The sequence below is a fragment of the Tiliqua scincoides genome, chromosome 4, assembly GCF_035046505.1.
Source record: "Tiliqua scincoides isolate rTilSci1 chromosome 4, rTilSci1.hap2, whole genome shotgun sequence".
Taxonomy (NCBI): Eukaryota; Metazoa; Chordata; class Lepidosauria; order Squamata; family Scincidae; genus Tiliqua; species Tiliqua scincoides.
The window spans coordinates 54577802-54590741 of record NC_089824.1 but is presented as its reverse complement, the minus strand read 5'-3'; the positions used below and the strand labels follow the sequence as shown (position 1 = coordinate 54590741).

At 43.0% G+C, this 12940-nt stretch overlaps 1 protein-coding gene across 1 annotated transcript in view; it reads left to right on the top strand.

Moving 5' to 3' along the window:
• LAMA3 (laminin subunit alpha 3) overlaps positions 1-12940 on the top strand; it is a 146154-nt gene that overhangs the window by 30594 nt on the left and 102620 nt on the right. Inside the window, exons 6-12 of the mRNA XM_066623036.1 lie at positions 94-191; positions 1672-1787; positions 4315-4433; positions 6538-6628; positions 9270-9401; positions 10988-11050; positions 11715-11717. Of these exons, the coding sequence (XP_066479133.1) occupies positions 94-191; positions 1672-1787; positions 4315-4433; positions 6538-6628; positions 9270-9401; positions 10988-11050; positions 11715-11717 (622 nt within the window). The remainder of the gene's footprint in view (positions 1-93; positions 192-1671; positions 1788-4314; positions 4434-6537; positions 6629-9269; positions 9402-10987; positions 11051-11714; positions 11718-12940) is intronic.

Sequence of the window (12940 nt, the reverse complement as noted above, 5' to 3'; positions counted from 1 at the left end):
AGACCAATAGATTGTGTAACTTTTGATTGACAGAGAATACTGATGAGAAATCCATTAAGCAACTTATCTGCCTATCTCATTTCTGTTCTCTAGTATTACTACAGTATAAAAGACATCAGCATTGGTGGACAATGTGTTTGTCATGGACATGCTGATGTCTGTGATGCAAAAAGTGACCCAAGTCCATACAGGTAAGGAGGCTTATGGTATTTGTGAAATGATTGTGCTTTAAAAATGATTCCTTGGCTGTAAAATGGTGGTGTATGTCGGTTTCTTTTTTCTCTTTGAGCTCTCTAGCAGATGGTTGTTTCTGAAATGGAGAATAATCCCTTCTTCCGAAAAAGAGTGTATTTTTGAAAATGCATTTGAAAAATTGGTTGTTGGATCTGCATATGTTGATGAAAAATACTGTGTCTTCATTTCAACCATTATAGAGCAGTCGCTTTTCTACTGCTTCATTGGGAAAAAAAGGCATGAAGTAGTCTTAATATGTTCTGAAAGAGATTACCATCCAGTAAAATCCCTGTTAAGTTATATAGAAAACTTCATTGTCCAAGTGCAGTTTGACTGCAATCCTGCATACAGTTTGCTTAAATCTCATTGAAGTTCATCCTGTGGTGCTGTGGCACAGCGAGGTCCAGCGGTGCTGAAATGGCCACTGCTGTATCCCGTGGGGCCGGAACAGCTGCTGGAGTCTCCTTGGGGGATGGGAACAAGTGTTCCCTTATTCTGGGTAGAGCTCCACTGGCACCAATGGATTTCCTCAGAGCTGCCCCTGCTATTTAGTCAATGGGTCTCCTCAGAGCTGCACCCAACTGGTGCTGGCCTCTCTGTTGGCACAGCGGGCTCACCGCCACCAGCAGAGTGCCTTGTGATGCTTCTGTGATGCCCAGCACTGGCAGTGGGGCAGGAGTACTGGTGGTAAGCCTGATAGGATCAGGCTCTTAAACAGCCTGGGTGCCCAGTTGTAGCCTGTGCCTCTGCTTACCCACCCTGCCCACAACGCTTGTGCAGCTCCGTAGGCTATGGGCCATAGCTACAAAGCATTCTAATTTTGGAGGGTGTATTGCAGGGCTTCTCAAACTAGGGCATCGTGATACCCCAGCCAGAGGGCCCTGGACTCTGCCCTCTTAAGGGGTGGGGGCAGGGGGGAGGCAGCAACGCAGTCCCCAGGATCACGTCACTAAGGGGGCTGCAGGGACTGGCATTTACTTACCAGTCCCTGCAGCAGCCTCCTGGGGGTGCGGGGAGCCCTGTGTGACCCTCCGCAGGGGCCTCCAGCCTTCAAAATTGAAAGCGGAGTGATCGCGTTCCAATTCCGGTTTTGTGGAAGCAGGGCGCAATTGCTCCGCTTTCACTTTCTAAGCTGTGGACGGTCATCCAGGGCTTTCCGCACACCCAGGAAGCTGCTGCAGGGACTGGTAAGTAAATGCCTGTCCCTGTAGCCCCCTTAAGCGGTGCAATCCTGGGGATCGTGTCTTTGCCTTCCACCTTTCCCCGCTCCCACGCAAAGACTCCCACGCAAAGACCCAGAGAGTTTGAGAACAACTGGTGTATTGATACATGCTGACGCTTAGGTTTGTGCACATTTCATGTTGGATTGAGTAAAATACAAAAGAAGTATTAAAAGAAAAAAAAAATCAATCAATTCAAAATTGCTTAAACATCCAGGTACCAATGTGAATGTCAGCACAACACTTGTGGAGAAACTTGTGATCATTGCTGCCCTGGATATAACCAGAAACAATGGCAAGCTGCAACAACCAGCAGTACGAATCCATGTGAACGTAAGTAGCATGAAAAGATGCAACCTTAATAGTTGCTGGGGTTTCCATTATTGTATTGGTTTCTTTCATCCTGTAAGACAACTGGCGTGCTATCAAGAACTCAGATGGTGTCTCTTGTAGCAGTGGCTTGTGTAGCAAAATGAAGCAGTATTGGCAACCCAAAAGACATTTTGCAAGTGAAACACTTGAACGTTATAATTATGCAGTTTGTAGTATTGGAAATTTGAAGAAGTGTTCTATACAAACATTGAGGTCTGAGCTATCAATGGTGAAACAGTCCCAGACGTTTCATAAAGCGTTTGGTAGCAACTAGACATGTCAGAACAAACATACCTGAATTTTCCATGAGTGATGTGAGAAATATTATTTGTTTTATTAAAAGGATAGACTGTGAACAGGTAAATGGTGTGACTTCATATATTTAAAGAAGCATAGACAAATGGCCAATCCTGTCTAGGGCTAGCTCAGAGCATGCAGCATATGCTGTGGGCTGGTCATGACCAGGCAGCCTGAGAAAGGTAAGTAAAGAAAATTTTATCTGCCTAGTACCCAGTGGGTCACCTCAGTCCTATGCAGTTCTTTGGCTGGCATAAGTCTAAGGAGCCTTTGGAGGTGTGTCTGAGCCTGGAAAGGGGGATAGGATCTGGAGTGTGTGGCTACTGTTGAGACCCACCTCCTCCCTGCCCTGAACTGCCCCGATTCTGCCTCCATCCCCGCCACCAACTTACCAGTGACAGTGGAGGTTTTGTAATCCACCACTGCCGGCGTGGGGCTTACCAGCTGGAATGGCAGAATAGCTGGAATGATGGCAGTCCTGGCGTTACACTGGCAGATGGTGAGATCTGCCAGCATAATGAAAGAATAGAATTGGGCTGTTTGTAACCATCAAAAGTCTTTGAACCAAAATATGTAGCATTTACTTTATAGACAGAATACTTTGTGATTTCTCATAGCCAGGGGCCATGCTTGCTATCCCTCTTAACAGCATCAGACTTGCATTTCCAAGATTTTGAAATAATTTATGTGAGGAAAACAATTCTGCTGCGGGAAGGAAGGGAAGATGTGGCTGTGAGGCACAACAAAAATGTTTCCGATACCAGAAGGGATGGTTTATTGGCAGTACTTGAATTACAGGGAGAAGGGCAAAGGAGGCTTTAATGAAATACACAAGCCTTACTGCCTGACAGCCCAATTCTATGCTTGTCTACTTAGAAGTAAGTCCCATTAGAGTCATTGGGGCTTACTCCCAGGAAAGTGTGGATAGGATAGGGGTGTGAATCTCTCCCAATTTTAACCAAATCATGGTCCATCTGTAACCTTCAAAGCACAGTAGCTAAGGGGGCAGTCACAAAATAAATATTGTAGGAAAAAACAGTATTCTGTAAGCTGCCTTGGGCACCTCCCTATAGGGAGAGGGAAGGTGATATACAAATATTTTAAAGAAGTAATAAAAGCTATGGTGGAGCCATAGTTGCTCTGCTCTGTAGCTCAGTGCTGTCAGCTTGTCATGCTGAAATCTCTTCTCTACCCAATTGTTAAAGGTCCAGGAGCCCTAAATTCTAAAGGATGGCCACCTCAGGTTTAGACTACTAGAGGTTAGCTTTAGGTAGGGACTCAGAGAGTCTGCAGTAGTTGTTAAATTACAAACAGTCTCAAAAAGAAGTGGAGCTCTGTCAAGGCTACTGCAAAAGAGCAATGGTTTCTACCACTAAAGACACCAACAGGAGAGGAGGAAAAGAGAGTCTGAGCACTGCAACAAGATATAATATTATTAGACTCCCTGATTCTAGAAACAGTATGTTACCTGAGCTTGCCATTGCCATTTTCCACCTTCTGCAGGGAGTTTGTACCACGAGAAGAGCTCTGCTATTGAAAGCAGCCAGGCGGGTTTTGCATCTCAGTATCATGCTCTGGTGCTGCAATAAGCCAGCTGCCTCTCCCATTCCCATCTGTTGTGTTATGAATCAATGTCAAGAATACTGCCTGGCTCCAAAAGTGGCTTAGGCTGCAATCCTAACCACACTTTCCTGAGAGTAAGCCCTATTGAACAAAATAGGACTTACTTCTGAGTAGACTTGGTTAGGCTTGTGCCCTTAGACCCACTTTGAGTTTACTTCTTTGGAAGGTATTATGGCCCAAATATGTGCATTTGGAAAGAACTAAATTCTTTAAGCCATTTCTGCCCAGCGTTGCATATATGCAGCAGGGATCAAATGTGTACACCTGTGGGCTGGGCAGAAATGGGTTAAAAAATAGAGAGAGATTCTTTCAATGTTTTAAATCCTTTCAATGACTGTGAGGCCTACAGCTAACTCCTTTTTGTCCCCTGTAACAAGCTTTATGAGCATGTCCTGAGAATGCCACATAACTGCAGGTAGTGAGTGAATGGACTGTAAGCTCACCTGGCTGCTGATGGTGAGAAATCTCACTGCATGTTGTATAGAAATCTGAGAAGTTCTTTTCTTCCCTGTTTCATTGCTCATTTACTCCATTATTAAAATGAAATCCAACCCGTCATCTCTCCCAGCCTGCAACTGCCATGGACATGCTGACAACTGCTATTATGATCCTGAGATTGAACAACGTAAAGAGAGCTTAAATCTCTTTGGAGAGTATCAAGGTGGAGGGGTCTGCATTGACTGTCAGGTAAAACACATTGAAGTAGACCACAGATAGATTTGAATCAGAAATGGTATGCAGAAAATTAATTGTTTTTGAATTGATAACTGAGCCTGATTTTTAGTCATTGAAGTTTTGCTTAAGTTTTAGACTATTATGTTATGATTCTAAGAATGTTTGCTGACCAGGAAATCTCATTGAGTTAAAGTGGATTTATTCCTTAGTAAGTGCTTTTTTTAGGGTTGTAGCCTGAAATTGTTAATATTTTCTCTGAGCTATGATTAAAATTAAACTTTATTTTTAAAAAGGGGCATCAGTAATGAAGGTGAAGACACTGGGAGGAGGGACATTGTGAGACACTTATCCAAACTAAATGCAGGATGTTTTTTTTTACCATTTAAATGAGATACTACGGGCTCTTCCAGATGTAGTGTTTTGCAGCTGACTAGCACATCAGATCAACCACACTTGTCCACACCTTTAGGGTGCCGATTGCTGATAGTCCAGGCAGAATAGTAGGATTATCACTGGCAGCATGTCTTCTGTCATTTCAATAGATTCTTCCTGTTGTGCTTCCTTTTCTGGTGCTACTGTCACTGCTGGAAATGACACCTGGAAATCCCATAACTTTCATGCCAAAAAACAGGAAGTGGCCTGTTAATCGGAGGAATCAATACCAGATCACAGGATAAAGTGTCTGCTGTGCCAGTTTCTCAAGCTATTGTCAGTGATAGCATCACAGAAAAAAAAAAAAAACCATACAAGATTAGAGCTACCCATGAGGAAATCCCCTCATTTTCATGCAACTCTAACAAGCAATAGAAGATGGATCGCGTTTTGCTCAATACAACAATTCTGGTCATGAAGATTAGAGGGGCAAAGCTGGTCCACACTTGGCCAGCTGGAAAAAAAGCGAAACTGGGGAGGGGGATCAGGGAGGAGCCCATGCCTTCCTTAGCAGCTACTTCTGCCTCTATGGGGCATCTGGTCTCTTACTTGAGAACTGGAGGCAAAGTCCAGTGCATTTATAGTGTATTTTTCTTCCCATTGTAAAATTGAAAGCAGGATTTGTCTTGCATGTAGTTAGATATAAATAAAAGAAAAAGTAATTTTTCAAGATGTAGAGTGAAGCTCTTTGTGAGATTTTTTTAAATTTAGGTTTCTGTGTGGAGCTTTCACTTTGTACTTTGCCCATGGAAGAACGTTACTTAAGCTTCCAATGTGAAAATAAAAAGAAAAAGTATCTGCAATCTTGAGAAACACTATCTGAGAGAGAGAGAGAGAGTGAGAGAGAACGCAAATGATCTTGATTGTCCTTATTTTGATTTTGTGGAGATTATGGTGGGTGAAACTGCTTAGCCATGAAATCTATTTATAGTTTTCCCTTCTAGAAGAGGCATAGGAATTGTACTTTGCCCTTTCCCATTTATCTCACAGAAACACAATTAGAAAAGTTTGAATGAATGACAAAGTTTCCGTGAATTGATGGAAATTGGAACATGGTGTACTAAGAAATGGACTGTTTCTCTGAAAAAAAAATGTTATTTTGTATGTTCTGTGCTCTGTAGCAGGCAACGTGGCACTGCAGTACAAATGTCATTTTCCTGCTGTACATTGAATTTTTCATTATTTTTATCATCACAAAGTTTAAAATGTTCCTGCTGTCCAAGTAACTTGGTTTTGTGCTTTTTGCATAAAAAATTATTTTGCTAGAGGGTTTATTGGACTTGAAATTTTATCTGAGCTGGAAAACAAACTATTTTCCAGCATATAGAAATTGGATGACTGTTACTGCCTCTATTTAAAAGAAAGGAGAATTAAATAAATGCATTATTATGCTTCAGAAGTTCAGAGGTAACACTGAACCCTAAATGTACGGGATAGGATTGGGCTGTTAGATATTGATCATGTTACATTTTAATGATAGTCCAAGATACTGTACAGAAAATTTGACAGTATATTAAAAAACCAGCTCTGAGTATGCTGCATTACAACTATATCAACTTTTCCTCCTTTGCTATAGTGTGTTACTATGCCTGTTCTTTTTGTAGTTAGGTATTCTTGTGATTACATTGTTCTCATGTCATTTTTCCTTCTCTTTTCTCTTTTCTTCTCTCTTTATCATGCCCAGCACAACACAGCTGGCGTAAACTGTGAGAAATGTGCTGTAGGTTACTACCGTCCTTATGGTGTTCTGGTGACAGCACCTGATGGATGTAGACGTAAGTTGTTGTTGTAGTTTTGTGTGTGTGTTTTAAAGGAATAATTGCTCAAAATAATTTCAGTATGTTCTAGTATATGAAATTAGTGCATTTGTATTTCCTTTAGTGCTTTTTATTCTAGAGCCATGTAGATAATAGACTGCAGAAATTATAAGGTTCCCTGTGCCCAGCTTCTTGTGCGCTTAGTAACTGCCTAACAAGAATAGCCTCTTTTATCACTATAGCTAGCACTATGTAGCATCTACTGACAGCGTTTGTGTAGTGCTTTTTGAGTGTGCTAACTGCTTCATGTATATTGATGCAATCCTTACAACAATCCTGTAATGCAGTGGTTCCCAAACTTCTACTCATATGTAAGTCCCATTATAATCAATGGGGTTTAGTCACAGGTAAGCGTGGATAGGACTACAGCCTCAGTGAGTAATTCAGAATGCTGCCACCAGGGCCTCTGAAAGGAATTTTATCAGGGGACACAAAGTTTCTTTAGGACCCCTTTGCAAAGGGGAAGGGGTGAAACAGAGCAGGGGAGGGTGGTGACAGGCGAGCAGAATGGGGGCAGGGAGGAGCGAAACAGAGTGGGGGTGGGCACTGACAGCTGGAAAAGTCTTTGGAGCCCAGGTCTACCCATTCATGTGTCATTGGCTGATAGATGCAGTAATACAGAAAACCAAACACACTCCTAAGTCTCTCTAAAATCTTTAAATATAGGAAATCTTGAAGAAAATTAGTGTCGTATTTAGGCTCACACTAGAATGGAAAGTGTCCTGTGTGTACCAAAACTTCTGTAGCAGCTGCAGCCTCACAGCTGTGTCGTTGAGCTCCAATAAACTCCTTCATGGCAAGCAGATCTAAACACCAAAGAGCTACTGCGGCAGTCCCGTTTCCTCCCAGATTTAACACTGTGTTAAGGACTGTCATGTATGCATTCCTTGGCCCAGCATATATGGCTTTCCAGTAGTTGCAGAAGCTGCAGCCACTCACTCGTGGTATTGTCCCCAGCAATACTTGTGCGGGAGACAAGTCTGAGTAGATAGGAAAATGTAAGATCCTAGGAAATGTAAGAAATTTGTGGGCCCCCTCCTTTGGTTCCTGAGTCCCCTTTTTGACCCTGGACCTGGGTACAATTACCCCCTTTACCCCCCTCTACTAGGTCCTGGCTGCCACCAGAAACCTTAAAAAAAGTTGCCTTGAAATGTAATTCATGTTTGTAACAAAGAATTCCAATGGTTGCTTTGCTGTGGGAATACCAGAATGCAGCTTGACAGACAAGCAGCCTGCCATGAACCTAGGAAGCATACATAACAATCATACAAGACAGAGGTTCCCAAACTGGGGCATTGTGATGATCCAGCCAGGAAAGCTCGGTCTCTGCCCCCTTAAGGGGCAAGGGATGGTGGCACTATTGCCATAATCATGCCACCGGTGGGGACAAAGGGCTTTTCTTAAACTCACCACTCGCAGGGTGGTTATCATGCGATAGTTATTGTGTCCCACTTCCGGTTTGCGATCGTGAAGCCAGAAGTGAGTCACAATAACTATCTTTGACTGTTTGGGGGCTTGGGGAACCCTACAGAAGTGTCCGCAGGCTCCCCGCACCCTCTGGAGAGTCAGCCTTATGAGTCCTTTTATCCCTGCCGGTGGTGCAATTATAATGATAGCATTGCAACCATCCTTCTGCTCCCTCACACATTTACAGTGGCCCAAACTCTAGCCAAGAGTTTGGGAACCACTGATATAAGATATAGTAACTTCTGGAAGCCAGCTGCTAGTCATTTGTTTAGCATAAGCTGCTATTAGTAGGAAGGTAATACACTAGAACAGTGGTTCTCAAATTCTCAGGAAGAGTTTGAGAGCCACTAAGTCTTTGCTGCAGGCAGCAGGGCGGGGGGAAGGCAGAGACGCGATGCCCAGCTTCGCACCTCTGATCGGGGCGCAGGGGCATGCTGCCACTCACTGCCACCTGCAGGAGCCTCCCGGGGGCCGGGGAGCCTGGCGCCAGCCTCAATAGGGCTCCCCACGCAGCGCAGAGCCCTCCAGAAGGTGATTGCAACTGCTTCCTGCTTCTCCCCTGACCCCGGGAGGCTTCAGCAGGTGGCAGTGGGGCAGTGAGCCCCTGCGCCCTGATCAGAGGTGCGATGCTGGGCATTGCATCTCTGCCTTCTCCCTCTCCTCGCCCCTTAAGAGAGAATTGCCCAGGGCTCTCAGGCTGGGGCATCACAACGCCCCAGTTTGAAAACCACTGCACTAGAGCCAAGATGGTGTGGTGGTTCAGGAGTTGTACATAGATCTGGAAGTTCCAGGTTCAAATCCTCCCTCAGCCATGAAACTTCCTCAGTAATCTTGGGCCAGTCACTCTCTCTCATTCTCACCTAGCACAGTTGTGAGGACAAAAGGAGTGAAGGAACCATGTACACTTCCCTGAGCTCCTTGGAGGAAAGTTGGTATAAATACTTGAAAAATAGTGTGATAACGTTGACGCAGGATGCAGTGGATAGTATCCTAATTCTAGATTATAGTATTATCTCAACAAGGAACCAGGCACACGTGCAGTTAAAATTCCAGTAATTGCAATGTTTGTCATTAGGAAATAAATAAATTGGGCGGAGCAAAACTTTGGGGCTGATGTTGTTGCTTTATTTAGCCTGCAGGTGCAATCCAGAACATTCCCATGGCTGTGAGGAAGGATCAGGTCGCTGTTATTGTAAACCGAATTATCAGGGTGAACATTGTGACCAGTGTGCTGAAGGATTTCATAGTTTTCCTTTCTGTTACCGTGAGTGTCTATGTAATACATTTCTTAAGTTTTAAAAAGTGAATGTCCACTTAGATCTCTTTGTTCCAGCTCCAGTGCACAAAATCATCAGTAAGTCACCAGTAAATTCATGTTATAACGCCAAATAAGACAATTATGTAACTTCAGGTGCTATCTGTGCTGGGATGCAATGGCACCCCGCCTGGGCTAAAGGACTTCTGGGGCCCTAGACTCTCCCCCAAGGCTCCTGAGATTGGGGCTGCTTCCCTGTTTTTGTCTCCTGTGAATCTCTTGCCATTCTGCTTGTGGGGTGTGCCTTCCTCCTTCACCCCCTTTTTCTGTCTCTCTCTTCTTCCTGCAGCTTGCAGGTCTGCCCCTGTTTCTGCTGTCTCTCTCTTCCCCTGTCAACCTCCTGCACTGTCTGTCCTGGCCGCTGCCTCCTATCATCTCCTTCTCTTCCATCTCCATGCCTAACCTGTGCCAAATCAGAATACTACAATCTATTAACGTGTAATAAAACAAAATGTTATTCACTCCTTCATTCATTTTCACTCCACCATTTACAATTAGTCCCATGGCAGATGACAAAGTCTAAAAACATTTTTTTAAAATTTACAATAATATTGTATTTAAAATAGTAATGAAAATATTCACGCTCATGCACAAAAATAAATATCTCGACAGTTGCTCCCCAAGTCAAAAGCTTGGTGGAACAGGAGGGTCTTGAGTATCTCCTTAAACTCAGAGAGAGGGAGCACTTCTTGAATAACTTGTAGCAGGGAGTTCCACAACTGGAGGCTATCACAGAGAAGACTCTTTGCTGCAGGGGTGCTCAAACTTTCAACTTTAGGGATGCTGGACCTTTAACAAGTGTATAGAAGAGAGAATTTCAGCAGGTGCAGCTTGTCATCTGTGGGATGACAAGTTGCACCTGCTGCAATTCTCTCTTCTATACACTTGTTAAAGGTCCAGAATCCCTAAAGTTGAAAGTTTGAGCACCCCTGCTTTGCTGCATGAATGCTAGTTAAGCCTCACTTAATGTCAGCACATGGAGAAGAGCCTTTCCCAACTATCTTAATGGATGGGTAAATTCATGTGGCAGAAGGTGGTCCTTAAGGTATCAATGGTCCAAACAATGTACGGCTTTAAAGATCAAATATAATTGAATAATAATAATAATAATAATAATAATAATAATAATAATAATAATAATAACAGGTATTTATATACCGCCTTTCTTGGTCTTTATTCAAGACTTTATTCAAGGCGGTTTACATAGGCAGGCTTTATTAAATCCCTTATTAAACAGGGATTTTTACAATTTCAAAGAAGGTTCGTTCTTTCAAGAACGACTACATTCAAGGTGTTTCATTCCGATCTGGCTTCACATTCTGGCCTCCATCCTCCCACGCTCAGAGCAGATGGGAATTGCTTCAGCTTGTCAGCTGCTCCAAGGTCGCACGGTGCCAGTGGCCTGGAACTGGCGACCTTGTGGATGTTATCTTCAGGCAGACAGAGGCTCTACCCTCTAGACCAGACCTCCTGCCCTAATAATGTAACCTCTAGTTATTTTCCTAATAGATTCCTCTTTTCCCCCCACTTGAAAGGTATTCCTATTTATCCTGTTACTACTTCAAGCTCAGAAGACCCATCAGCTGGTCATATAGTTGGTAAGTTCTTCTTTATCTCTTGCTTCTGAAGAATTTGTAATTTATCATTTATTGGCCATGTATTAATCGTTGACCCAATCTTGAAATATTTAAGTACTTAATGGGTAATTTTACACAGTAGGATATGGAATTGCTTTTTTGGGTGGGGGTGGGTACCTTCATTTATGTGTGGACATCTGCTAGAGTAAATGTGCATCTTCTTTGGACTGGAAAAGATGAGTATGTTCTCCCATTGGGTTGCTCCAATGCTATGTTTTAATGCTTATGCTTTGTTCTGTAGTTTTTTCAGCATTATTCTGCAGCATAAAGAGATAGCAAATGGTATGATATTCGCACCTAATGACAGAAGATAGCATTACAATGTAGCATTAGCCCTCCTAAACATGTGCTTCACTGAGCAAACAAAATTATTTCATTCATTGTCTATGGTTCAGCAAGAAAAGCTTTACCAATTCCATAGTTTCAGACCAACAGCACAATACTATGTGTGTCTACTCAGAAGTAACCTCAACTGAGTTCAGTGGAACTTACTCCCAGGTGGGACTATATAGGATTGCAGCTCACATTTATTGAACACAATCTATGTTTTTATTTAGAAGATTTGTACCTACTTTTCCACCCTTCTGGGTGCTCATGTCGACAACTAAAGGCTAAGGACTGCTAGGTAGTTTGCGTATGTGTATGAGGTTTTTTTTTTGTAATTTTCTTGTATTATCGCAATCTAAGCCATTTTGAGGATTATGAGATTAAGGGCACAATCCTAACCAGGTCTACTCAGAAGTAAATCCTATTTTGTTCAATGGGGCTTACTCTCAGGAAAGTGTGGTTAGGATTGTAGCCTAAAAGGCATGGAATTACCTTCAGAACAACCAAACTATGTTCAGAGGAAAAGCGGAAAAGCTCAGCGACAGTTGAAGAACTTCAAGAAAAAAGGACTATGTCAAACTTTGATAGAAATTATTTTCACCCATACAGACAACAAAAGAACTGTGTAGAACAGTGTTTCTCAAAGTTTGTCCTCCACTGTACCACTTCACATCGTCCACTTATTCAAAGTACCACTGGAAGTAACTGGTGATGACGTCATCACAAGTTATTTCTGGATAGGGAGGCTAGATGTAACATGACAAACTCCAGTTAGAGGCTCAGGGTAGATGGGAGGGCTTTTTGGGGTACGGAAAAGCTGGTTTTGGAGCTGTGCCTGCTAAGCTGAGTCTGCTAGTGCTGTTTGTTGCTTCACATTCCTGGTCTCACTGCCAGATAGCAGGTGTCCAGGAGTCCTGTGAGTACCACCAGACACCATCTCAAGTACCACTGGTGGTACCCATATCACCAGTTGAGAAACAGTGATGTGGAGTATAATGAATCCTCAATTTAACAGACTAATGGGGGGGGGAGTGTTAATGTAATAAAGAGGGAACCATTAATGACTCTAGCTGGTTGACAGCCCAATCCTATGCATGTCTACTCAGAAGTAGGTCCCATTATAGTCAATGGAGCCTACTCCCAGGGAAGTGTGAACAGGATTGGGCTGTAAATCTGAATGCACTGAAATCAATGCAGACACACATGTGTGAAAGTTGTATGACTCGTGAAGCAGAAAACGTTTCTGAAGTCTGCTAAATCAAAATTTGTTCAATTGAGGGTTTGCTGTTCTGAAAAAGATGAAGCAGCAAGCTCATGTGAATATATGATCTTGTCCAGTCTAAATGCCTTTGCAATCAGTTGACCTCAGCACTTGGTCAAGTGATTAAGCCTACAGTTCCCTGCACAATTATGGGAGAGAAAATTCAACTGAACTCAGTGGGATAAACTTCTAAGTAAATATGTGTAGGATCATGCTGTTTCCCACCATGAACGTTTAGTTTTGTCTGCTTGCCCCAAATGAAT